General features: G+C 51.2%; 1 protein-coding gene and 1 non-coding gene across 2 annotated transcripts; one reads left to right on the top strand and one right to left on the bottom strand.

The window, feature by feature from the left end:
• Positions 1–2,574: 2,574 nt before the first annotated feature.
• On the bottom strand, positions 2,575–2,665 carry TRNAR-UCU (transfer RNA arginine (anticodon UCU)). The gene is given in 2 exon segments: positions 2,575–2,610; positions 2,629–2,665. It is a non-coding gene; the product is annotated as a tRNA-Arg (tRNA).
• A 469-nt stretch (positions 2,666–3,134) lies between these two features.
• On the top strand, positions 3,135–23,471 carry SLC27A4 (solute carrier family 27 member 4). Its single transcript, XM_049896490.1, has 13 exons — positions 3,135–3,294; positions 4,616–4,782; positions 6,274–6,668; positions 8,566–8,724; positions 12,735–12,804; positions 12,903–12,994; positions 16,973–17,082; positions 17,367–17,576; positions 17,731–17,857; positions 18,579–18,716; positions 18,956–19,120; positions 19,206–19,352; positions 22,480–23,471. The coding sequence occupies exons 2-13, from the start codon at positions 4,622–4,624 to the stop codon at positions 22,635–22,637; spliced, it is 1,932 nt and encodes a 643-aa protein (XP_049752447.1). The 5' UTR covers positions 3,135–3,294; positions 4,616–4,621; the 3' UTR covers positions 22,638–23,471.
• The last annotated feature ends 3,071 nt before the right edge of the window (positions 23,472–26,542 follow it).

Consider the following 26,542-nt stretch of genomic DNA (forward strand, 5'->3'; position numbering starts at 1 on the left):
TGTGGTTTGTCAGGAAGCCAGAGGTAATTTATTCTGCACACACCCAGACTGTGGGGACTAATACAGCTCAGAAGCCCTAATACCAAATGGAACTAAATATCAATGGGGTAAGCACCTCCTGTGGGTCCGGGGCCAAACTACTTCAGTCCCCTTGGGAGACTTAATTCCTTCAAGTGAATCCAAATGTCAGTTTCTGGTAAGTCTGGAAACTTAAGTCTGATGTTAGTTCCCTAACGCAGTGCAGATGGAGTTCCGGCAGTGGGAAGGCACCTACTGTGAGCTCAGTCTAAGTTAGGCCTATCCCACTAACGATAGGATCCAGCCCCTGCCCTTCTTAAAAACCCTCAGTGGTTCTTCATTGGACCACCTCCTGGGATAAACTCCCCAGCCTGGCACACAAAGGCTTTTCCAATTGCTGTTCCCTCCACGTAGCCCTCCCCTCCCTATGTGTCCTAATGCATGAGCCCACTTCGATCATTTCACAAATATTCCCTGAGTGCTTACCATACATAGATGCTGGGAGTTCAGCAGTGATGGAGACAGTTCTTCCTGTCATCTTGGCATTGGGCAGTTGTGCTGGCTGATGGCCTTCTGTGCTAAGAATGTGACATGCATCATGTCATTGAATCCTTACCCAGCCCTAGGAGGCAGGGACCATGATGATTGTATTCCTGTTCTCCATATGAGGACACTGAGGATTCATAGGGAGAAGTGATTTGCTCAGTCTCACAGCTGGGACCGGGAGTGCAATCCAGATCTAACTGGAAAGCAAAGACAGTTAAATAATTACAATAACGTGTGGTGATCGTTTTGCCAGGAGGTACAGTGAGCACTTGGTGAAGGAAAACCCAGATGTCTAATTTCCAAACCTGTGCTAATGCCAGTCTGTCTTCCTAGAATGTCTGCCCTGTCTTTATTAATCTAGACTGTAAGCAACTTGAAGGCAGCCTGTTTTGCTCCTTCTGGGTTTCCTTTCCCCAGCCCACCTCCCCAGGCCCGGCCCAGTGTCGGGTACTGCCTTGGTTTCCTTAATGTGACCAGCCTGGGTGGAGGAGAGCAGGTGGGCTGGTTCACCACTACCCTGCCCTATATTCTTCCTTGCCCACTTTGCATATGATTTTGGCAGTCAATGTGGAAATAATCACACTTACACCCATAGATTCTTGTGTGGTTAAGGTCAGAGCCTCCAATTCACTTTTTCTTTCATTCTTTCAACAAACATTTATCAAGCTTCTGCTATTTGCTAAACCCTGTAGATATAATCAGAGATAATCTCTAGGTCTAGATTTTGATCATGACCATGTAGTCAATGAGGCTGTAAGCTACAATTATAAACATATCAAGCACTATTTTGAATGCTCCCCATGAATCTCCACACCAACCCTGTAAGCATTATTAAAAAAAAAAAAAATTCCCATCTGGTCAATTCCAGCTCATAGCCACCCCATAGGACAGAAGATTTCCAAGGAGCAGCTGGTAGATTCGAACTGTCAACCTTTTGGTTAAGCAGCCAAGCTCTTAACCACTGTGCCACCAGGGCTTTTAGTATGCAATATAAATATATTCCTATATTTGTATGTAAAAAGAAACTGAAACTTTGAACTTTCAACTGAGAAACTGAATCCAAGTCTGTTGAATGTCAATGTCCATGCCCATAACCACTGCAGCATATTGCCTCCTGAATGTGACACCCACCAGAAGGTGGTGCCTTAATTTACCCAGGTCCCCCAAAAGAATGCACCCTATGCTCCAAAAGAAATAGATCTAAATCCTTATCAGTCCAAAATTTTATCTATAATCCCAATGAATGGACCTTGAAATTGCCTCCCCTCCCCACCCTTTAAAAGCCTGCCACTGAACCATCTAGCAAAAAGATTAAGCAGCTCTATTTAAGATCATCCCTGGCTGGTGCAAACTCTAGGCTGCTAACAGAAAATTTGGAGGTGTGAGTCCACCCAGAGGCACCTCAGAGGAAAGGCCTGGCTATCTACTGCCAAAAAATCACCCACTGAAAAGCCTATGGAGCACAGTTCTACTCTAACACACATGAGGTAGGCATGAATTGGAATTGACTCATGGCAATTTGTAATTTAAAGACAAATGGCAACTGAGCAATGTCCAACATTTTTGGTTATCAAGTGACTAAGTTATCAGAGGTCCAGAGCCCCACAGAGCTGGGAAGCTGGCCTAGCGCCCAGGGCTAGGCAAGTGGCATGACAAACGAAGCCCAAGACTTAGAGGTTATTTGCTGCACGGCATGAAGTAATCGCAGGCTGAAGTTAAGTACGGTGCCCTTTGTGCTGCCTGGTGTGTAGGGCTGCTTACAATGTAGTAGGGTGGGACACGATTCGTACACAATAACCGAGACACTAAATTTATTGCCGTCTTGAAAGCAGAGCTGATCCTTAGGCTGCAGAGCGGCCCAGGTTACTGTGCCTTAATACCCAAGCAGACAGTAGCCTCAGACTTGGGAGAACTGCGGGTCTTTCGAGATTTTCAAAGGTTTTTAAGCCTTATAAAGGTACTGAAGGCCATAAAATGTCGGGTGGAAGTTAAGGAGGAGTCGTCAAAACTCGACTCTGGTGGGACTCGAACCCACAACCTTTGAATCGCCACTCCAGGCTCAGCTAGAAGTCCAATGCGCTATCCATTGCGCCACAGAGCCGGCTGCCGAGGCGCGCCCACGGCTTACCTCTCCACCTTAAACCGCCCTTTTAGCGTTCTTCTAGGCGGAGCATTGAGCCTTTGTGAAACTACCCTGAACTGAGGCGCGGACTCCAGATTCTCAGCTGACACTAGGGATGGCGGTGCCCTTCTCCGCGGAAACGACAGGGGGATTGGGGCAGAGCCACCCTATTTCCTCCCCACGGCCTCAGGGTCTCCGCCCTCAGGACTACAACTCCCAGAGTGCCGCATGGCGGCACCGCCCAAGGCTGACCTGCACGCCTGGACGACCGAAGCCAGGCGGCTTCGGGCGGCGCTGGGGCTTCGCTGCGCGACCGGCTTTGCGCGCGCCGGCTGCGGGGAAGGCGCGGGAGGCTGTGCTACCTGTCCGCGTAGCCGGTTTGGGTTGCGGGAGGCGGCCGGGGGAGGAGCGTGGCGGGCGGGCGGGCGGGGCCGGACGACGGGCGGGGCTGTCCGGGGGGCCGGGCCATGCAGGGCTCCGAGGCGACGAAGCTCTGCGAGACCCGGCTCTGAGCGCACAGGGGCGGCTGATGCCCTGCGCGCTCCCTACGCCGCTGCAGCAGCCGGGCCGCATCTGGACGGGGCACCGAGCGGTGGGGCTGACGCCGGGTAAGCACAGGCCGGGTCGGCGAGTCCCTGGGCAGGGGAACGTGCCTGGCCCAATCGGCGAGGCCAGCCTTGGGTGGGGGGCGAGCCCTGCTCCTCTGTCTCCAGCCCGGCGCTTTGTTACCCGGGTTATCTAGGGCGGAGGGTGTCCGCATGACCCAGGCCGGAGGCCCTCCCGTTTTTGACCCATCTCCCGGCTGTCCTGGGTGGGTTCCTGCCCTCTGCCCTGGCGGGCCCTGGGAGGCCAAAGGTCCGAGGACCCTGGAGACCCAGACATTGGGGTTTGGGGCGCTGGTTCGGTCCCCCGGCTTTTGGCTTTTCGCGGGGAGTAGAGGGATCGATTTGTAAGGGCTCTCTCTGTTCTGGACCATGTCTTCATCCTGGCTGGCCCAGACATTCTCAGGCTACTTCAGACTTTCATCCCCTCCCCAGGAATAGGAGAACCCAAGGGAAAACTGAGTCCCATCTTGCTGCTCCCTTGAGCAAGTCCGCAGAGCGTCAGGAATAGAGCCGTAGAGTCCTTATCTCAGCCCAACCCTTGCGGCATAGTCAGCAGTTTCCATTCCCTTAAGTCCCAGACTCAAATATTCGGCTGAGCTACTGGTTAAGTGTGTAGGGTTGTGTTCAAGGCCCTGTTCCTCAGTCTCAATCACCTTTTCCCTGGGCGATCAATCACCTTTCCCCCTGGGCGGTCACCTCTCAGGCACCTCAAGGCTCTGTCTGTTTGTTCTGCTGCCCTCTATCGGCCAGCAGAGGCAAGGCACTCCTTGTGCCTATGGGCGGGACTGAGCGGCATCCCCTTCCCCTTTGAATGCTGTGGTTTGGCCATCCACAGAACCTCCCTAGGTCTCTGAGTGGGGAATTGAGCTGGGGACACTTAATTAGGTCTCTAGCCACCTTTACCTTGATAGGTATCCTGAGTGCCAGGAGAGTGGACTGCCCTGTTCTGGCTGGAAGGGCCTCAGAGAGTGAGCCTCGCTACATCATGGTACAGAGAGGGAGGCTAAGGCCCAAAGTGGAAAAGGGTCTTGCCCAAGGTCACTCGGAGAGTGGCAGGCAGAGATGGCACTAGGAAACTAGAACCCAGCCAGCCACCTGCCTCTCACCCTTGAAACTCCCCACCTCAAGTCTCATGCCTGTAGCCTGCCCCTTCCAGCCAGCCATGGGAGCCAAGTCTGGGAAAGGACTCCTGTCCTCAGCCACCCCACTCAGTGTGGCTAGGGCTCATCCCTTTAGGGTGACAGTAGTCTGGCTGCCTGGGCCAGGAAGTGGGGTACTCAAGGAACACAGAAGTTTTTGTGTGCTGACCACCTTGTGCCCACAGGCCACGATGCTGCTTGGGGCATCTCTGTTAGGGGTACTGCTGTTCTCTCAGCTGGTGCTGAAACTGCCTTGGACCCAGGTGGGATTCTCCCTGCTGCTCCTTTACCTGGGGTCTGGTGGCTGGCGCTTCATCCGGATTTTTTTCAAGACCATCAGACGCGACATCTTGTGAGTACCTGGTCTAGCCCTTCCTGGGATCTCCCATGCCATGTTGGGCTTCTAATCCCCCAAATGTCCCCATGGCCTCTGTCAGCACAGGACACCTGAACCCCAGAGGAGTAAGCTTTGCAGTACCTAGAACCTTCATCTCCAAGGTCAAAGTCTCCTTCTGGGGAATTGCCCTAACTAGAGTTCCCAACGACTCGTGAGAGGATGAAGAGATTTCCTGTGGGAAATGCCCTGCCCTCAGTTTGGCATGAGTCTGAGTGGGCACAGGGGCACTGACAATCCTGTGCAGAGCCCTGAGTCAGATGTCTGGGAGAACCTGCTACCAAAAGAAAGCCAGTCGTGGTCCACAGGGGCATCCTGTACCAGAAACACCTGCTCCCACCTCCTCTGTGCCGGGCACCTGGCTGGGCTCTGGGGCCCAGAGAGGAACAAGGCAGGTCCACTCCTGGGCCAAGTTCAGACTGGTCAGGGAGATAAGAAGGAGATAGTAAACCGCTAAATTGTTCGCATCATGCAGGCAGAAACTGGTGGTCTTGCCCACCACTATGTACCAGATCTAGCACTGTCCCACGCTAGGCAGCTCAGCATTTGTCAATCTGAATTGATTACAGAACACAGCATCAAGTGACCACAGCAAGAAGGGTCATCAAAGCTGTGGGAGTGTGGTAGAGCAAGGAGAGATGGCTTTAGGCCAGGGGCCTAGGGAATCAGAGTGTCCCCTGGAGGAAAAGTAACTATACTTGGGCTGTGCCTTGAAGGTGGTGGGAGGAGGGTATTCCAACTAGAGGGAACAGCATCAGCAAAGGCACAGAGTTTGGAGAGCTGAGGGAGTTCCAGGGGGGCTAGAAGGCAGTGGTGGGGTGGGGTGGACAGGAAAGACAGATGTTGCCAAATGATTCCAGAAACATTTGCTGAGCATCTACTCTGTTGTGCCCAGCATAAAGCAGGGCACAGGAGACAAGGTGGTGACAAGACAGAGCCCAGTTGGCAAATTCATCCTTTATTTACCATGGTGATGAGAGGTGGCAGGCAGGTACATTACAGGGGCTGTGAGAAGCCCCAAATGAGGAGTTCGGACTTGAACTCTGGATTCTGAGGAGGCTGAAAGGCTTCTGACAGAGAAGTAGGCTCAGAGCACAGCCTAGGGGGTAGGAGTTGAACTCTGGAGGCAGAGAGGTCTGGTATTCAAATACCAACTTGGCCACATCTCACTTGTGAGGCTCTGGGCCAGCCACTGCACCATCTGAGCCTCAGTTCCTTTATCTATACAGGGGAGAGAGTAACTTCACTAGGCCCTTAGCATTATTATGAGACATCGTTAAGATCATGCACGTGGCAGGGCTTATTCAGTGTCTTGCACCTAGTCAGTGCTCAGAAAGGGGAATGTTATAAGTGATCTGACAGATGAGGCTCAGACTGGGGGGGCTGAAACCTGGGCTGGGGTGTCAAGACCCTGTACCAGGCAGATACAGCTCCCTTGCTCTCATACAGTGGCGGCCTGGTGCTCCTGAAGGTGAAGGCAAAGGTGCGGAGGTACCTGCGGGAGAAGCGGACGGTGCCCATTTTGTTTGCCTCTACGGTACAGCGCCACCCTGACAAGACAGCCCTGATTTTCGAGGGCACAGACGCCCGCTGGACCTTCCGCCAGCTGGATGACTACTCGAGCAGCGTGGCCAACTTCCTGCAGGCCCAGGGCCTGGCCTCGGGTAATGTGGCTGCCCTATTCATGGAGAACCGCAATGAGTTCGTGGGCCTGTGGCTGGGCATGGCCAAGCTGGGTGTGGAGGCAGCACTCATCAACACTAACCTCCGGCGGGATGCCCTGCGCCACTGCTTGACCACCTCCCGGGCACGGGCCCTCATCTTTGGCAGCGAGATGGCCCCAGGTAAGCCCCAGCAGGGTGAGTAAGTAGATGGGGCATAGGTAGGGAGTCCCTCAGGACCTTATACAGGCCACAGCTCCCCTCTGAGGAAGCCATCATGGCTCAGTGGTTAAGGGCATGAGCCTTGAAGTCAGACCAGCCGGACTCTGCCCCTTGTAAGCTGGAGCTCCTAAATTCTCTGAGCCTCAGTTTCCTCAGCTTTTGCACCTACCCTATACCATTTTCAAGGAGATACTTTACCTGAAGCTCTAATATAGATATCATGGTAAATGTTCTTGTGACTAATTAGGCCTCGCTTGCCTCATCTATAAAATGGGAATATGAATCCATTCCCCACACTCCTCACAGAGCGTGTGCTTTATTTGCTGCCGCGTTGAGCACTGACAGGACGCTAAGCCGGGTGCTCTCTGGGCTGCAGCTTTGATCTTTACAGAGACTTAGTGCTATAGGGATTATCAGCTGGGCTTTACAGGTGAGGAGACAGGTTCAGTGGGATTTGAGGAACTCACCTGAGGTCACATAGCAGTGGCACTTGGATTTGATCTTTTGTAAAAAAAAATGTTTTACTGTGTTTTCAGTGAAAGTTTACACAGCAGATTAGATTCCCATTCAACAATTTCTACACGATTTGTTCATTGACACTGGTTATATTCTCCACAAATACGTGAACATTCTCATTATTTCTGTTCCGATTGTTCTATTTCTAGTAATCTAGTTTCCCTGCTCCCTTACCTCCTCTCTCATCTGTATTTTAAAGTAACTTTTGACCATTTAGTCTTATATAGATGATTTTTTAAAAAGGCACAGTGCCCACAGGTGATATTCTTTATTTTGTGAGCCAATGTATTATTTAGCTAAAAGGTGACCTCGGGATAGTTTTGGCTCAAGGATTAGCATGTATTTCAGAGCAATAGTCTCAGGAACCCTCTGGTCTCAACCGGTTCAGTAAATCTGGATTTTTTAAATAATTTGAGGTGCCATCCCACATTTTTGGATTTGATCTTGGGTGTGGCCACAGTGTCTGTGTTTTTTCTCCCACACTGCCATGGTTGTGGGGTAATGGAGAGGGAAGGTTATTAAGATGCTGAAAGGAGAGAAGGAAAGATACCTTAAGGAGAGGTTTGGACGATTCAAGTGGAAGCCAGAGGAAGTGAATTCGAACAGGCCAGGACTGCCTATACCCAGCGCAGATGAATATCTGAATGTCTGTAGTGCACAGGGGAGCCTGAGAGAAGCTTCTCGCTCTCTGAAGGGACTGGAGGGCCCCTAGCTTTTGACCCCCAATACTCCTTCCAACCAAACCCCATGGCGTAGTGTGGCAGTGGTTAAGAACTCAAACTTTGATGTGAGGTAGTGCTGACTTTGAATCCTAGGCCCAGCACACACTAGCTGTGAGCGAGTCCCTTCCATTCTCAGAGCCTCAGTTTCCTCGTCTGTAAAATGAGCTGTTACTGGTATCTACTTCCTAGGGTTGTGTCAGCAGGAGAATGCATGTAAAGAGCCACTGGTGTAGTTAGCCAGCAGCTAATGGGAGAATCAAAAAAAATCAAACCTGTTGCCTTTGAGTCGATTCCAACTCATAGTGACTGTATAGGACAGAGTAGAACTGCCTCATAGAGTTTCCAAGGAGCACCTGGTAGATTCAAACTGCTGACCTTTTGGTTAGCAGTCATAGCTCTTAACCATTACCCCCAGGGTTTCCAGCAACTGGGAGATGTTGCTTCAGTCAGCATCTTCCTTTGTTATGGGGTCCTAGGTGCTTTATCCATCTCTGGAAGTGGCCTCCTATGCCCCAACTCAGTCATTCTCCCCTGACAACATCCCTACCCTGACATGAACACAGGTCCTAGGAACATAGGGCTTCCTGGCCTGCCTGCTGACCTGCCCTCTCTTCCTACAGCTATCTGTGAGATCCACGCCAGCCTGGACCCCTCAGTGAGCCTCTTCTGCTCCGGCCCCTGGAAGCCCAGCGAGGTGCCTGCTGGTACAAAGCACCTGGACCCCTTGCTGGAAGATGCCCCTAAGCACCTGCCCAGTGCCCCTGACAAAGGCTTCACAGGTAGGCCCCCCATCCTCAGCCAGGGATTCTAAGATAAGCCAAGGGCAGAGCACTGACCCTGAGGCCAGAAGGCCTAGGTTCTGCAAACATGACATATGACCTGGAGCAAGTTATTTCCCCTTCCAGAGCCTTTTTTCCCATCTGGAAAATGGGGACAGTAATCCTGAGATACTCCAGGGTTACCGCGAGGGTTAGATGAGCTGATGTGTGTGCAGGTGCCCAGCATGGTGCCAAGTTCACAGGAGCTCACAAAATCCAATTTTTTTGTTTGTTGAAAAAGCCTTCATTGATGTCTGATGCACACAGGATCTGTGGATACTGGGAACCTGTGTTTGTTTGAATTTTGCCTGGGGTTGGGGGCAAAGGGCAATTCTTCAAGTTCCTATTCAGCACAAGACACTGTTGGCTCTCCAGCTGTGATCTGCTCTGTGCATGGGGCTTCCTTTTTCCTCCCCCTCCTCCTGTCTTCCTCCACACTCCAGCCTCCTGGTCCTTGGGCACCTCTCACACACCTTCCTTGTGTAACCTCACAGCTTGGGCTTTCCAACCAGAGCTGAGATCAGATCCCAGCCTCTACTGCTTCCTTTGTGTTACCCCAGGCACCTGATCTGCCCTTCTGAGCCTCATGTCTCACAGCCATAAACTGAGGATAGTAACAGAACCTACTTTATAGGGTGGCTTTGAGGATTGAAAACAACCCAGTGGGTGAAGTCCTGAAGCTAGGGTGTAGCAGGAAGTGCTCAGTAATAGGCCACTGTTGTCATTATTATTTAACCTCCATCCTATGCATGCGTGTCTTGTCTCCTTGGTGCTTTTTTTTTTTAATTGTGAAAATACATATAACAACAACGTACACCATCTCAACAATTTCTACTTGTACAATTCAGTGGGGTTGAATGCATTTTTTAAGTTGTGCAACCATTCTGTTTATCCCTTTCCCAACCATTTCCAGCACCATTAACATCAACTCACTGCCCCTCAGCAAAAGCTCCTCCTCCTCCTTCCCTCCTACTCTTCTCTTAGTTGTTGTTGTCAGGTGCCATTGAGCTGATTTTGACTCACAGTGACCCCACGCAACAGAGTAATACTGTCTCATAGGGTTTCCTAGGCTGTAATCTTTACAGAGGAGCCCTGGTGGCGCAGTGGTTAAAGCGCTCACTGGAAGGTCAGCGATTTGAACCCCCCAGCCCCTCCACAGGGGAAAGCTGTGACAGTCTACTACAGTAAGAATGTCAGCCTTGGAAACCCTATGAGGCAGTTTTCCTCTGTCCTGTAGGGTCGCTATGACTCGGTGGCATAAGTTTGGTTTTTTTTAACCTTTACGGGAGCAGATCACCAGATCTTTCTCTCGGGGAACGTCCGAGTAGGTTTGAACTGCCAACCTTTTGGTTAGCAGCTGAGTGCTTAATGGTTGTGGCACCAGGGCTCCTTCCATCCTTAGTGACCACTAACAATTTTGGTTTCTATATATTTGCAAGGAGCCCTGGTGGCACAGTGGTTAAGCACTCATCTGCTAACCAAAAGATTGGCAGTTTGAACCTATCAGCCGCTTCACAAGAGAAAGATGTGACAGTCTGCTTCCGTAAAGACTTACAGCCTTGGCAAGTTCATGGTAGCTCCACAGACACATCCAAACTCTGAGGGGCCACATTGCTGGGCCGAGGGCTGTGGGGACCGCAGTCTTGGGGAAATCTAGCTCAATTGGCATAACAGTTTATAAAGAAAATGTTCTACATTTTACTTTGGTGAGAAGTGTCTGGGGTCTTAAAAGCCTGTGAGCAGCCATCTAGGATACTCCACTGGTCTTGCCCCTTTGGGAGCAAGGAAGAGTGAAGAAAACTAAAGATATAAGGGAAAGATTAGTCCAGAGGACTAATGGACCACATCTACCATGGCCTCCACCAGACTGAGTCTATTATGACTAGATGGTGTCTGGCTACCACCACTGACTGCTCTGACAGGGATCATAATAGAGGGCCCTGGACAGAGCTAGAGAAAAATGTAGAACACAATTCTACTCCAAAAGAAAGACCAGACTTGCTTGCCCGATAGAGACTGGAGAAACCCTGAGAGTATGGCCCCCAGACACCCTTTCAGCTCAGTAATGAGGTCACTCCTGAGGTTCACCCTCAACCAAAGATTGAACAGGCCCATGGAACAAAACAAGACTAAAGGGGCGCACCAGCCCTGGGGCAGGGACTGGAAGGCAGGAGGGAATAGGAAAGCTGGTAATAGGGAACCCAGGGTTGAGAAGGGAGAGTGTTGCCATGTCATGGGGTTGTTAACCAGTGTCAGAATAATGTGTGTACTAACTGATGAGAAACTAGTTTGTTCTGTAAACCTTCATCTAAAGTACAATTTAAAAAAAAAAAAAAAATTTACAGCGTTGGAAACCCTATGGGGCAATTCTACCCTGTCCTGTAGGGTTGCTTGAGTCGGAATGAACTTGACAGCAAGGGGCTTATGTATATTTGATACTTCATGTAAATGAGATCACACAGTACTTGTCCTTTGGCAAATGACATTTTGTGCAGTGTGATGTTTTCAGGGTTCAGCCGTGTTGTGGCATGCATTAGGACTTCATTTCTCGTTATGGCTAAGTAGTATCTTTGGTGATTTTGTAAGCTACTGGAGGGCAGGGGCTCTGGCTGATTCACCTGGGTGCCCCCATGGGGCCCAGCCTAGGGCTGGCATACACAGGCATTCAAAGAGCATGGGATAGTTGATACATAAAGTGGAGTCATCCCTCAGAGCTCCTGACCTCCAGGAACCTCCTTTCTGTTGGGCTGAGCCTTGTGCAGAAGCTTCTATTAGTTTCCTGGGGCAGCTGTAACTGCATGGCTTAAAACAACAGACACTTACTCTCCCTTAGTTTTGGAGGCTAGAAGTCTGAAATCAAGGTGTCAGCAGGGCCATGTCCCCTCTGAAGGCTCGGGGGGAGGATCCTTCCTTCTTCTAGCTTCTGGTGGTTGCTCGCAGTCCTTGGCGTTCCTCAGCTGTGGCAGCATGACCCTAATCTCTGCTTCCTTTACACGGCTTTGTTCCTTCTCTGTGTCTGTGTCCAAGTTTCTGATTTCTTCTAAGGACTCCAGGAGTCCTGGTGACCCCATGGTTAAGTACTTGGCTGCTAACTGAAAAGTCCAAAGTTCGAACCCACCAGCCACTCTGCGGGAGAAAGACGTGGCAGCCTGCTTCTGTAAAAATTGTCACTTTGGAAACCCTATGGGGCAGATTACTCAGTCCTATGAGTCGCAATCAACTAGATGGCAATGGATAAAGACAGCAGTCATTGGAGTAGAGCCCACCCTAATACTGTGACCTCCTCTTAACTTGATTTGTATCTGTAAAGACCTATTTCCAAATAAGGTCACGTTTGCAGGTTCCAGGTGGGCATGAGTTTTGGTGGACACTAGTACAAACTGATTTGTGGCAGTCCTATTCAGGGTGGAAGGGTGGGATAAATAAATGGTCAGTGGTACAGCGCCCAGTCTCTTCCTCTATCTGAACTCCCCACTACTTGTAGCTCTAAGACTTGGCACAGGCATCACCTCTTTCCAGAAGCTCACCCTGCTGCCTCGTCCCCTCCCTCAAGCCTGGGTCAAGTGCCTCCACTGTGTTTTGATAGGTCCTGTGCTTCTCACCTTCATCCCAGCACTTTGTGCTCAGGATTGGCATTGCCTGTGTACTCATCTGACTGTTCCACTCAGCTGTGACTTCCTTGAGGGCAGGGACTGTGCCCATCTTAGTCACTGATGTCTCTCCTGGGCCTGGCGCAGATGGAGGGCCCAGAAAACACTTGCTAAGTGGATAGAGGCAGGTGTTAAGAGCAGAGAGCAGTGTCTGGGGTCATCAGAGTAGCTTCCTGGAAGAGGTGTGATGGGAGCAAGTATTGAAGGACACAAGCACGCGTCCATCTGTTGATCTGACTCTGTGCCCAGCCCTGTGCCAGGTCCAGTGGGGAGGCTATGCTGCTCCCTCTCATAGCTGCTCGTGTCTCTCTTTTCTGTCAGATAAACTCTTCTATATCTACACATCAGGCACCACTGGGCTGCCCAAAGCCGCCATCATAGTGCATAGCAGGTAAGGGGCAGGGGCCTGGGGTGGGGAGGCAGGCCTTTGAACCCCTCCTCCTGCCTTTGCAGAGGCCCGCTGAGCCCTTCCGCCCTCTCTCCTCCCAGGTATTACCGCATGGCTGCCTTGGTGTACTACGGATTTCGCATGCGGCCAGATGACATTGTCTACGACTGCCTCCCCCTCTACCATTCAGCAGGTAATCCTGGCCCAGTCCCCCTCAGCCTCCAGCACCCCCCAAGTCCTCAGGAGCCCCACCCCATACTGTCAGCATGTTTTAGTGGAAACACCTGAGCTTAGAGTCATATCTGGGTTCAGATCCAGACATTGCCATTGACTCCACCTCATCTCCTCATCTATTAAATGAGGGCAGCCTCATGGTGTGTGTGGCAATGTCCCACAGGGAGCCTGGGTGGGTCTCATAGTTTAGTTCTGTAAAAATGGTGTGAGGGGAGGTGTCTGACCTCCTCCAAAGCCACAAGGGGGAAGGAGAACCAAGATACAGCCCAAGGCTAATTCCTATGAGGTGGAGGTTAGATACACCTCCTCTCTCTGCCATCTCTACCAATTCTGACACCAATTGTCCCTCCCACAGCACTCTCTGCTGGGTTCGATAATTCGTTACAATGGTCACGCAGAACTCACAGGCCATGCTAACAGTTATGGGGTTTGTTGGGGAAGTAACAATTATAGTTCAGGCTCAAGAATACTCAGAATACAGTCCTTCCATCAGGATAGCCTCTCCCTGGCCCTCAGTCTCTGCCCAGAGACACTCAGCTTTCTCTCTCCATGGGCCGGGAAGCCCACTGTGTCATCTCCTCCTGCCGGGTCTTTCCTGCTGGTCTCACCTTCCTTGGTGGTGGTGGGCTCCTCCTCTCTGTTCTGGATTTGGCTCTTTTAGGGCAAAACCTACCAGTCTCCTTGCTGGGCCACAATTATCTTATTTGCACAGCCCCACCCAATCACCCAGGTGGGAGTCACAAGACCATGAGTGGAAAGGCACTGCAGGCCATTCCCTAGCTTTTCTAGCCATGGTTCTTCCATATTTGGAGGATAACTTCCCCGTTCCAATCATTTTACCATCCCCAGTTGTTAACAAGAAGTCCTTCAATAGGGCAAAGAATCCTCAGGGTGAGGTTACTCAACTGCCAGCCAGTCAGGTCTGCTGCAGGGTCTTTCTGATTTGATCAGGCTCTCCAGCAGTTCATCTTGTCTGATTCACTCTTTCTGGCCTCTGATAAGATTTAACCTAGAGGATTATTCCCTTTCTATGAGCCTCACGAGGTATCAGCGTAAACAAAACCTTTAAGGGACTTTCGGATCAGCCACTGTACTCCAGTTCAGCAGTGCCTCCCCTTAGTCCACTCTTTCAGTTACAGCTTCTACAGTTAGTTTTTACAATCACAGTTAACCCTTCTAACAATCAGTACTCACAGCTGAATCATATAATCCTATCAGCATTTTCTCCTACCCTCTCTTCCCCAGACTCATCAGGAAGAGGAATCTATTCAGCGGGGATCCTTCCTTGTCCCCCTCATTTAACGTAAGCATACTCACGAAAGAGTGTGTAAGCCAGCCACTTCATGCCTTAGTCTCCCCACCCACCTTGTAGATAACCAGTGCTTAAATTGCCCGTCCTTATCGAACCGATACTCTAAGGAGACAAGCATGTTCTTTGGTCTTGAAGAATCTGTTCCTCTTGGGACTTTGAGCATCTGCATCCACAAGCAAGGTCCAGTCCAGAGCAAGTTGGTGTAGCAGTTTACTCCAGCTCAGTGTGTCAAACATCTTTCTCCTCACTTGGCTGGGTTCTGGTCAGCTCATCCCTAGCCATCCAAGCTAGGTCACAATGGGTAGCAGCCTCAGGCCCAAGAGTTCACACACACCTCCCAGCACTTCAGACAGCCCCTCATTTACTCTCATCCCTAGCCCCTGCCTTGGGCTAAGTCACTGGGTCCCACCCCTAAACTTAGGCATCCACATGCAACTCCTTTTACCTCTGACCGGCCAGCTCTCCCTCCCACTCTCATCCCTAGCCCCCATGGGCTGGGTCAGTGGCTGCCAAGGGAACATTCCAGATTCAGTCTCTTCATTGTTGTACTTCCCCCACTTCTACACATTGAGTGGACCCAGGTGGTCACCATAAGCGAGCAGACCAAGCTGCCTACTCACCGGCTTCAACTTCCAGTCCTCGAAGGGGGTTCCTTCCAATGGGCACTGACTTTTCCTGCCTGGATGCATCCAACAGTGAACCCACCTGCTCAAAATTCAAAAAGCAAAACAGCCACTTTTTTCCTGTAAGTTCTTCCTTCAAATGCAAATCTTCCATTCTCTCAGCAGTTCTGGGTGGTTCTGCAAGTCTTTTCAAATGTTTAATCTGGGTAAGCTCAAGTTTTCGACCTAAACCCCTACACTGTACATAGGGCTACGGCATTCAGACAGCCTGTGTTTCTTTGGGCAAATCCTAGTTCCCTGTTAACATCCAATCAGGTATTGGCTGGAGGCAGAGTTACATGTTCTATGTAGTCTATAAAACCCAGTATTCATTTCTACCATACATTTGGAAACCTTGGTGGTGTAGTGTTTAAGTGCTACAGCTGCTAACCAAAGGGTCCGCAGTTCAAATTTGTTTTATAACACTAGGTAGGGGAAGCATTGAACATCCGTACATTCAGATAAAGGCATAATCCTAAACACATAACCCTTTTAAAAAATTGCAGTTTAGTCTTCTCTACAACTTAGCCATTTTCCCATTCATAAGCATGTGTCCTTGGGCCTCTGGCTGGGTGGAACCAGGAGACCCTGGTCCCCTATCAGTCATCCTCCTTATCTGGCCTGGCTCTTGCCCCAGACCACTACAGGTAAACAACCAAAGCAGCCATGTGAGAATCAAAAGTTCCACTTCCCAAGCCCCTTCGTTCTTTCTCTGACAAAGTTCCATGCTTTCATGAGTCTGGAGCCATTGCAAAGAATGCCGCTTCTGACGCCAACTATAAAAATGGTGTGAGGGAGGTGTCTGACAGTCTCCAAACCCACAAGGGGGAAGGAGAACCAGGATCAATAGCCCAAGGCTGATTCCTATGAGGTGAAGGTCAGACACGCCTCCTCTCTCTGCCATTTCTACCGATTCTGACACCAATTGTCCCTCTCACAGCACTCTCTGCTGAGTTCAATAATTCATTGCAATGGCCACACAGAACTCACAGGCCATACTCACAATTATGGGGTCTATTAGGGAAGTAACAGTTACAATTTAGGCTCGAGAACATTCAGAATACAGTTCTTCCATCAGGATAGCCTCTCCCCGGCTGTGCTCACAGGCATACCTCTCGCTGGCCCTCAGTCCCTGCCCAGAGGTGCTCAATTTTCTCTCCATGGGCCGGGAAACCCACTGTGCCATCTCTGGCTGCTGGGTCTCTGCTGCTAGGTCTCTCCTGCTGATTTCTCCTCCCTTGGTGGTGGTGAGCTCCTCCTCTCTGTTCTGGATTTGGTTCTCTTTTAAGGCAAAACTGACTAATCCCCTTGGTAGGCCACAATTATCTTATTTGCACAGCCCCACCCAGTCACCTGTGTAGGCATCACAAGACCATGGCTAGAAAAGTAATTAACCGCACCGCAAGTTTGTTCCACAGATGTGCACAGCATTGCTACTTGTTTCAGGGGCTTGGGAGGAGATAGAGATTGGATAAATATAGTTCCTGCCCTCAAGATCCTTGGAATCAGGTGTGTGAGTTTGGGGCAGGATGAATAGTGGGAACCTACCTCTTATACAAGAAATGGCATGGGTAGTATGGAAGAGGGCAAGCATCAGGAGCTCAGCACACAGGAAGAGCCCAGTGATGGGGGCCCTGGAGGATGCTCACCCAAGCCAGGCAGATGTGAGGTCAGTCTTCCTGACTGAATGGCCGTGTTATGGGCATGGGAGCAGGAGCTTGGGACCATCCAGAGACCCTGGAAGACAATCTGAGGAGTGTACCCTTGATCTGATGGCACTGGGGAGCCATGTAAAGTGTCTGAGCAGGGGAGAGGTATGATCAGTTTGCATAGGAGAAACAGGATAAAAAGGGGAGAGACCAGAGGAAAGGGTCTGTTAGGAGTCTGGTCTGGGCAAGAGAAGGCTCTGGAGGGAAGGGGCTCCCATCTCCCTGACCTCTGGGGTCCACCTCTCTGTCTTCAGGAAACATTGTGGGAATGGGACAGTGCTTGCTCCATGGCCTGACAGTGGTGATTCGGAAGAAGTTCTCAGCCTCCCGGTTCTGGGATGATTGTATCAAGTACAACTGTACAGTGAGTGAGAAGGAAAGGGGATGAGCTGTCCTTGTCCCCTTGCTACCCTCCCACTAACCCCACTGGGGGATGCCTGTCTTACAGCTGAGGTGGCCACTCATTCAGATGGGGTTATTCAGGGCACTCAGGGCATTTGCCTTGTTCAGATGAGGAGACTGAGGCCCCAAGAGGGAAAGCTAGCCCCTGGGGGAGAAGGACTAGTCGGGGTAGGTGGTTTGGGGATTGGGAGGTGGCTAAGTGAGAGCAACCTTAGGGGCCTGGAATCACGCCAAGACCACCCCCAGATTGTGCAGTACATCGGCGAGCTGTGCCGCTACCTCCTCAACCAGCCACCCCGGGAGGTGGAAAACCAGCACCAGGTACGCATGGCGATAGGCAATGGCCTCCGGCAGTCCATCTGGACCGACTTTTCCAGCCGCTTCAACATCCCCCAGGTGGCCGAGTTTTACGGGGCCACTGAGTGCAACTGCAGCCTGGGCAACTTTGACAGCCAGGTGCGGCCCAGGTTGGGGCATGGGTGGGGCTGCTGTGGGGATGCTCCATGAAAGGCACTGGGCGAGCAGAGGCAAGGGCAGAGTTCCAGCGTGGGAGTGTGGGTGCCAGAGCGCTCCCCAACCCCGACCCAGGCCCAAGTCTTGGCCTTTGCAGGTGGGTGCCTGTGGCTTCAACAGCCGTATTCTGTCCTTCGTGTACCCCATCCGGCTGGTACGTGTCAATGAGGACACCATGGAGCTGATCCGGGGGCCCGATGGCATCTGCATTCCCTGCCAGCCAGGTCTGCCTCGGGCTGGAGTTGGGGGCCTGAGGGGAAGAAGTTGGCCTAGGAGGGAGGTGGAACAGATGTGGGTGGGTAGGGAGCCCTGCTCTGGCCAGTGGCCACCAGTCACCTCTTCTCTTAGTGCTACAAGTCATTCATTTTTCATCCATCCAGTCATTCATTCACCACCCCATTCATCTACCAGTCCATTCATTTATTTTCATGTTGGCTTGAGAGGACTTGGGCCACCTAGAATGATCCTGGCTCAGACACTTAGCTCTGGGATGTGGGCATGTTATTCAGCCTCTCTGTGCCTGGGCTTCCTCATCTGCAAAGGGAGATGATGCAGCACCCACTTCATCAGGTTGACCTGAGAATTCAGCATGATAAAGAGTATAACATAAAGCTCTTAGGGCAGAGCCAGGCACAGAGGAGGGCTCAGTAAGTGCTGGCTTTTGGTTAGGCCGTCCATGTAGAGTTGACCACACGTTTGTTTCCTTGCTCATCTTTCCATCCACTCAGTGAACAAACATTGCTGAGGGTCTGTGTGTGTCAGACATGCCAAAGCAAGTACCCTGCCCTCAGGGAGCTCCTCGGCTAGGGGAGAAATAGGCCATTTCCATGGGGAGCAGTGTAAATAGAAGTCAGATCAGGGCACAGAGTGACTGGGGTGGAGGGAGCAGATGGAAGAGGGCACCTGGGATGCTTCCAAATCTGACTCTGCCTTCCTGGTCCACAGGTGAGCCAGGCCAGCTGGTGGGCCGCATCATCCAGAAAGACCCCCTGCGCCGCTTCGATGGCTACCTCAACCAGGGCGCCAACAACAAGAAGATTGCCAACGATGTCTTCAAGAAGGGGGACCAGGCCTACCTCTCTGGTGGGTGGGCCCCTCTCACCAGCACTTCACAGCCCCCTTCTTTCCTTAGCAGCCCCTTCCTGGGGGAAGGAGGAATGAGAGGACCTTCCCTATCTTCAGAGAACATCTCCCAAGGACTCCCCCAGGTCCAGCCCTTATGGTAAAACAAATTGTTTAGATCAGTGAGGACAGCCTGGTTTAGGCCCCTGGGTCCAGAGCCAGGGCAGGCCCAAGCCCTGCCTCACACAACTGCTCCTTAGGCGATGTGTTGGTGATGGATGAGCTGGGCTACCTGTACTTCCGAGACCGCACGGGGGACACATTTCGCTGGAAGGGAGAGAACGTGTCCACCACTGAGGTGGAAGGCACTCTCAGCCGCCTTCTGGACATGGCCGACGTGGCAGTGTATGGCGTTGAGGTGCCAGGTGCGTGTGGGGAGGTGGGGGGCACATGTGGAGAGGCATCACCAGGGCACCACCAGCCACTCACTGTCCACCTTACTGCCTCCAGGAACTGAGGGCCGAGCTGGAATGGCTGCTGTGGCCAGCCCTGCTAGCAGCTGTGACCTGGAGCACTTTGCAAAGGTTCTGGAAAAGGAGCTGCCCCTGTATGCCCGCCCCATCTTCCTGCGCTTCCTGCATGAGCTACACAAGACAGGTCTGTCCCTAGCCCCACTCAGCTCTCAGGTTCCAGACCTAGGCCCCTTCCTGTTTCCTTCTGGAGAGGTCTGGGTGGCTGTCATTTGACTTTTCACCCATAGCCTTGTCGGAGAGTTGATAAACTGACCTCTCAGTGTACGGGTGAGCAACCTGAGCTTCCAGAGAAAGCAGGGACAAATATTTATTGAGTGCCTACTATGTGCCAGGCACTGTGCTAGGCCTTGGGGATACAGGTAACAAATTCAAGCAGGACCTTTGCTTACTTGGAGCATCTAGGGCAGCGAGGGAGGCAGCCATAGGGCAAGGAGTTCCAAAGATGATGAAAGGAATACAGAAGATTGGGCTGTCAGAAAAGTGAATGACAGGGGTTTGGCCTGCTGCTGGGATGACTGAGAGGCTCCCATGAGGGGGTGACATTTAAGCTGAGACTTGAGTGAAAAGGAGGATTTTATGGAAGTGAGAAGCATTCCCAGCTGTGGAAACAGCAAGTGTGAAGTCCCCAAGGCAGGAAGGAGCTTGGGTGCTGGAGGAATGAAAGGCTGGAGCAGAGAGAGAGGCAGGTAGTGGAGTGAGGTGGGCTAGAAAGGCCAGCAGGGGCCAGAACTCAGGGCCTTGTGGGCAGGAATGAGTGTTCAGACTACCCCAGGGGCAGTAGGGAACTACAGAAGTGTTTGAATAGGGTAGTAACCTGCTGAGATTTGTGTTCTGCAAAGCTTTCTGGTTGCTGTGTGGAGAGTGGGATAGGACTGTAGGCGGGGAGATGAGTGAGGGGGCTGCCACAATTGCCCAGGTGAGAGATGAGCAGTGTGCCTACTGTCACCCAGCAGAGCAGTTCCATCTTTCTGCCTGTTGGTCTACTGACCGCTCAGGAGTTCTTTGGTTGGCAGGAAGCACTGAAGCAAAGACCTGCCCCTGCCTTCCTCAGCCCTGTGCCATCCCTTCCTTGGCCCCCCACCACCGCCAATGCTCAGTCTCTCCCTGGCTGCTCACCCTTGGGCCACACCCACCTGGTTGCCTCCCATGTGGTCATTATGCCAACTCCTGCCCCTTGATGGAAGGCCTGCTGCCATGACTGATCTGGCCCCATGCCTCTGGGAACAACTGAAATAGAGGGGAGGGTCTTGGGCTTCATTGTAGCACTGGATGGGGACACTGGTACTGAACTCCTGACCAACAATGCAAGCTCCCTGAGGATTGGACAGCAACTGACTTCTCTGTCCAGGGAATCTATGAGGCCTAGGGTTTAAGATAGGCCTGGCTGTAGAACAAACCTCCCCAAAACTTACTTATAGCTCAGAACAACCACTTTATTTGCTCATGATCCTGCGGGTCAACAATTTTTTGGGCTAAGTTCAACTAAGCAGTTCTTCTTTTGGTCTCTCCTGGGGTCAGTCAGAAAACTGCAGCCATGTGGTGACTCAGCTGGGGCTGGGTGGTCTAAGATGGCCTCACCTACTTGTCTGGCCTCAGCCAATTGATTTGACCATGCTGTCCGATGGAACTTTTCATGGTGATAGAAATGTTCTGTACCTGTACTGTCTAACATGGTAGCTACTGCTACCCCTGGGTGGCTATCGAGCACTTGAAGTGTAGCCAGTGTGACAGAGGAACTGAATTTTAAGTTTTGTTTAATTCTAGCTAATTTAAATTTAAATTAATTTGAATTTAAAACTGCCAAGTGACTCACTGCTGCTTCTCCCACCCCCTCCAGAGTTTTTCTGTGAAAGCTTCATGTCTATGTTATGTCTACCATATGGCCAATGGCTACCACACTGGCCAGCACAGGTCTAGGGAACCTCAGCTGCAATGACTCATCTCTGCTTCGTGTGACTTCTCATCTTCAGAAGGCTAGACTCTTCTCCAGGCACCCCCAAGAGGGCAGGGTAGAGGCTTCAAAGCCCTTTGAGGCCTAGATTTACTCAGAACTCCCACAATATTATTTCTGCCACATTCTGTTGATCAAAGTAAATCATAAGGCCAGTTCAGATTCAGATGGGGGCTGAGAAAGACTCCAGCTCTTGCCAGAAGAAACAACAAAGTCACATTGCAGAGAAGTGTGTGTGCAGGGATGGGATTTTTTTTTTTTTTTTGGCAATCTCTCACACCAGAATTCAAATCCCAGCTCCCCCACTTAGTAGCTGTGTGGCTTTGGCCCAGAGATGTGCTTCTCTGACCATCAGTCTTGTCTGTACAGGAGGGCTAATACCACTGACTAAAAGATACATAATTTAATACTATTGAGAAAGAAAAAGTGTTGCTAATTAAACCATTTAAGAGATGTTTAAAAAATGTTAAACATAAAAACATGTGTATTTTAGAATCCCTAAAATACAGCTGAGCGCCAGCCTCTCGAGGGCTTGATGTAGAGATTAGATGACATCACGCCTGTGTAACAGAAGTGCTCACATAGAGGGAGCCATCACAGTCACAAGACCTGAGTTCTGCTCCCTGCTCAGGGCAAGCGGTTTCCATTCTTCAGGTCTCAGTTTCCCCATCTGCAAAGTGGGGGGAGGTGCTGCAGCCCCCCTTTCCAGGGCTACTCTTAGAAGCACTACATAATGTAATGGATGGAACGCCCTTTTTTTTTTCTGGTGAAAATATACATAGCAGAACATACGCCAATTCATCAAATTCTGCATGTCCAGCCCAGTCACATTGATTATATTCTTCAAGTTGTGCAGCCATTCTCACTGTCTTTTTCCAGATTATTTTATCACCATTCAGATAAACTCGCTGCCGCCTAAGCTTCTCTCCTAACCTTTTGAGCTGTTGTCAATTTGATCCCATATACACAGTTTCTTTAAAGAGCACCATGCTCAAGGCAGACATCTTTTACTTATTAAGCTGAACTATTGTTTAGTTCAATTACAGATTACTTTGGCAATAGTTTCAATTTAAGATTAAAGATTGTCTCAGGGTAACAGTCTCAAACCATACTCGAGTGGAACAGTCTTTATAAACTGTAAAGGGTCATGCCCCGCTCCTCCCTTACTTCCCCTTTTTCTGCTTTCTCTCCAACCCTTTTTCCCTCTGATGCCTTGATACTGATGAATAGGTTCTTGGAAATTTGGGCCCCTGCCCTATACCATCTGATTTTCTTGCCCTTGTCTCCCCTACTCCCCCAGGGACCTACAAGTTCCAGAAGGCAGAGCTGCGGAAGGAGGGCTTTGACCCAGCCGTTGTGAAAGAACCACTTTTCTATCTGGACAGCCGGAAGGGCAGCTACGTCCCACTGGACCAAGAAGCCTACACCCGCATCCAGGCAGGCGAACAGAAGCTGTGATTTGCCCCCGCATCCCTCTGAGGGCCAGTGGATGATGGATCCAGAGCCCCAGCTCCCACCCTAGAGGGGTCCTGGGTGATGCCTGACCAAAGCAAACAGGGCCCAGCACCTCCACCCCGAGGTGCTGACCCCCTCCCCCAAAAACTGCCAAGTGACTCACTGCCACCTTCCGCACCCCTGCTAGAGGTTTTCTGTGAAAGCCTCATGTCCATATTATGTCTTCGAGGCCAGGAGGGCCTCTGGTCTCCCAGCTGAGACTGACCAGGCTCCCTCAGGATGATGTCTTGGGTCAGGGCAGGGAGAGGTGGAGGGGTCTCAGGTTCTTCCCAGAGAGCAGGCACTCATAAGTGGGACCAGGGCAGAAGCCCTCAGACTCAGGAAGCCAGCAGAGTAGGCACGGGCAGCAGTGGTTCAGCTGATCAGGTGGCCAAAGGGGCCCAAGTGTCACTCAGCCCTGCCCATGTCTCCAGGAGAGTAGGAGGAGGACCCGGCATGGCCCTAGCTGCCCCTTTTGTGGTGGGAGACCTGGACAGAGCACCCCTTCTCTCCTCTCCCTCATCCTCATCTCCCTGGGTCACTGCCTGGCTGTCCCTCAGGCAAGGCTATTCTGTCTTGTGGGTGTGTCCATGTCACCCTCTCCATCTCAGTCCCAGCCTGGCTCTGAGAGGAGGAGAAGGAATGGAATGGGGGGCTCAGGGGCCAATAAACTCTGCCTTGACTCCCCCTAGCCTGTGTGCACGCCACCTAAGCTTACACCAACCCCTGAGTCCCCCAGCCCATCCGCAGCCTGGTCAAGGTTCTACTCGGGCTGTACCTTCTGACCCATTCACTCACTCATCCATTCATTCACTTAGACCCTAGGAATCTGGTATGTAAGATGCTACAGTCCTTGCCCTCAATCTGGTGTCTCCAACAGGGCAGTTCCCTCCTGAGTCTGGCAAGGTGATGAACAGTGTGAGCCTGAAAATCCAAAACCACCTCTGTTGCTTATAAGTTTGTGGCCTTGAGCAAGTGACTCAGCCTCCTTATCTGTGAAATGGAAGACATCAGTTAAGAGGATTCATATAGCAGCTAAAGTTATGATGAAGGCACTGTTCAGAGTCTTTGAAGGAAAAACCCTAACTTAGGGCTGGGTCCCATCTCCAAACCATTGCTCATCCTTTGCCCTCTATCTGGGCTACAATTGCCCAAATGCTTAGGGGCTGGAGAGGCTGGCCCAGGGGGCTGTGAGAGCCAGAGCAGGGCTGCCTTACCCAGCCCATGCAGAATCCGGGAAAGTTCCTGGAGCAGAGTCTTAACAGAACCACACTGTCAGCAGTGCCAATCTAGAGGCAGCTGTCTTCTAGGTGCTGTCATGGAGTCGCCCAGCTGGGAAATTCATGGCTCAATGGGAAACGGGCCCACCCAACCCAGGTCAGAGGTTAACATGTGCCCCCACTATGTGCTGGGTGCTTTAGCTTCACTCTTTAACCGTCAACACAAGTCTGCAAGGTGGATTTTATAAATGGGCTTTTCAAGGGAAGAACCAGAACTTTGAGATTCTGAATCACTTGGCCCAGATAACACAGCAAGTACTGGGGCTGGAATGGAAGCCCCAGCCTGGATCCAGGAGCCCTCACCCCTCCCATTGCACCCTGCCTCCTGGGAGCAGAGGCAACAGGAAAAGCTTTCTGTGCATTCTGATTCTGCTGGCCACGCCCTAGGCCAGCAGGCAGCTCAGGTGGCAGATGTACAGGCAGAGAAATCTGGAGTGCCTCCTAGGGAAAGTGACCTTTGAAAGACAGAGAAGTCTGGTGCCTCTCTAGGGGGAAAGGGGGAGCAGAGCTGAAGTGGGACCCTTGAGCGATGCTGAGAGGAGTTAGGGAGAAGGCATGCATGGCTGCATGCAGTGCCCTAATGTGGCCAGCAGAGGGTGCGCAGGACTTGGAGAATCCAGTCTGGCCAGTGAGCTGAGCCAAGGGTTGAAGAAGGGGCTGCAAACCCACTCCCTCACCCTCAAGCAGGCACCCAATCCAGAGGGCTCCATGGTGGACCTTTGAAGGCCTTTGCTTGGGCTTCCAAGGGGCTGGACTTGGCTGACAGTATGACTTTCTGTCTTTAATCCTCAGAGTCGCAATTGACTCAATGGGTTTTTTGGGCCTTTTTTTTAGTGAGCTCTCCACAATGGGAAGAAGCCTCCCCTGTGGTGGCGGGGGGGCTGCTATTCCTTCTGAAGGTTGCACACAGCCACCAAAAGGCAGTATGGAACAGTGGTTAAGAGCTCCAGCTCTGGAGCCAGACAGGCCTACATTCAAATCCCAGACCTACCATTTGTTAGGCTAAGCCTCAGTTTCCTCTCCTGTAAATGGAGGTCAAGGACTCCCTAGCTCAGGCGGTGGTGAAAATGCATTTGAAATCATGCATAAAAATCTCTTAGCACAAGGCCTGGTGCTGATCTCTGCTCAACGCATGGTAGGTAAAAGAAGAAAAGGAGATACATTCAGGTGTTAAGACATCAAACCAAAACCTGTTGCCCTCAACTCAGTTCCGACTCATAGTGACCTTATTTACATGACAGAGAAGAGCTGCCCCACAGAGTTTCTGAGGAGCAGCTGGTGGGTTCAAACTGCCAACCATTTGGTTAGCAGTCGTAGCTCTTAACTACTGCGCCACCAGGGCTCCTAAGACATTGAAATAGGCCTAAATTTCCCACTTATCTACATGCCCTCTCCCCAACCATAAAGGGACAGGCGTAGTTGGCTGCCGGCCCTTGAAGCTCTCAGGTTTGAATCTGGTCCTCCAGGCTGTGAGTCATCTCCATGCAGGAAGTAGGTGCTCAATAAATGTTTGTGAAGTTAATTAACTACAATAATTTTAAAAAATCAAACCCATTGCCGTCGAGTCGATTTCGACTCATAGCAACCCTATAGGACAGAGTAGAACTGCCCCACAGGGTTTCCAAGGAGTGCCTGGTAGATTCAAACTGCTGACCTTTTGGTTAGCAGCCATAACTCTTAACCACTATGCCAGCAGGGTTTCCAAGGACAATAACTGCTGTTTATTGAGCATTTCTTGACGTTTATATAGCACTTCATCTATTGAACTGATTGTAAATGTCTACTCTGTGGGGAGGGCAAGGATGCCAGGGTGAGCAAGATAGAGGTCCAGATTCTGAGCTGCCCTCAGGGAACCCACTGTCTGCAAAGGCCCAGGAGGCTGCGAAAGAGAAAGCAAGAGGTGTGTGCTGAGGTAGGAGCCCTAGTGGCGAACTGGTTAAGTGCCTGGCTGATAACCATACGGTCGGCGGTTCGAACCCACCAGTGCTCCTCGGAAGAAAGATATGGCAGTCTGCTTCCATAAAGATTACAGCCTTGGAAACCCTATGAAGCAGTTGTACTCTGTCCTGCAGGGTCACTATGAGTCGGAATTGACAGCAACAAGTAAGGGTGTGCTGAACTGCAGCGAACCCACCCCTGCCATGGAGGCAGAGGATCACATTTCTTGGTCAGGGAGGGCTTTCAAGGGAGAGTTATCCAAGAACAGGAGAGGGGAGAGTGTTCCAGACAGAGCAGCAAAATGTAAAGGTCTGGAGGTGAAGGGGGCCAGCCGGGCAAATGAAGTTCAGCGAGGCTGCAGGGTTAGTGAGGGGTGGGAGGAGGGATAGAGTTGAGGCAAGTATGAAAAGTTATCCTTTGTGGGCACTTCTACTTGCACACCTCCAGAGACTGGGAGCTCCATTAGGAAATCCTTGTATCCAGTCAAACCCACTTCTTGGACTCTTGCTAGTGGTCACCATGTTTGAGCACTTACCATGTGCCAGGCACTGTGCACACAGCTTTATGTGTGATTTCCCTCAGTCCGGAACACAAAGTAGGTACCGTTTTTATCCCTGTTCCACAGAGAGCTTAGCCAAAGTCTCCTCAGAG

Source organism: Elephas maximus, chromosome 9 (genome assembly GCF_024166365.1).
Source record: "Elephas maximus indicus isolate mEleMax1 chromosome 9, mEleMax1 primary haplotype, whole genome shotgun sequence".
Taxonomy (NCBI): domain Eukaryota; kingdom Metazoa; phylum Chordata; class Mammalia; order Proboscidea; family Elephantidae; genus Elephas; species Elephas maximus.

What these genes read in the sequence shown, in the direction of transcription:
- SLC27A4 (XM_049896490.1), top strand. Translation starts at nt 4,622, where the DNA reads ATGCTGCTTGGGGCATCTCTGTTAGGGGTACTGCTGTTCTCTCAGCTG. An exon ending in CTGCATTCCCTGCCAGCCAG is followed by an intron (nt 17,858 to 18,578) that starts GTCTGCCTCGGG and finishes CCTGGTCCACAG; the next exon opens with GTGAGCCAGGCCAGCTGGTG. An exon ending in GCATGAGCTACACAAGACAG is followed by an intron (nt 19,353 to 22,479) that starts GTCTGTCCCTAG and finishes CTACTCCCCCAG; the next exon opens with GGACCTACAAGTTCCAGAAG.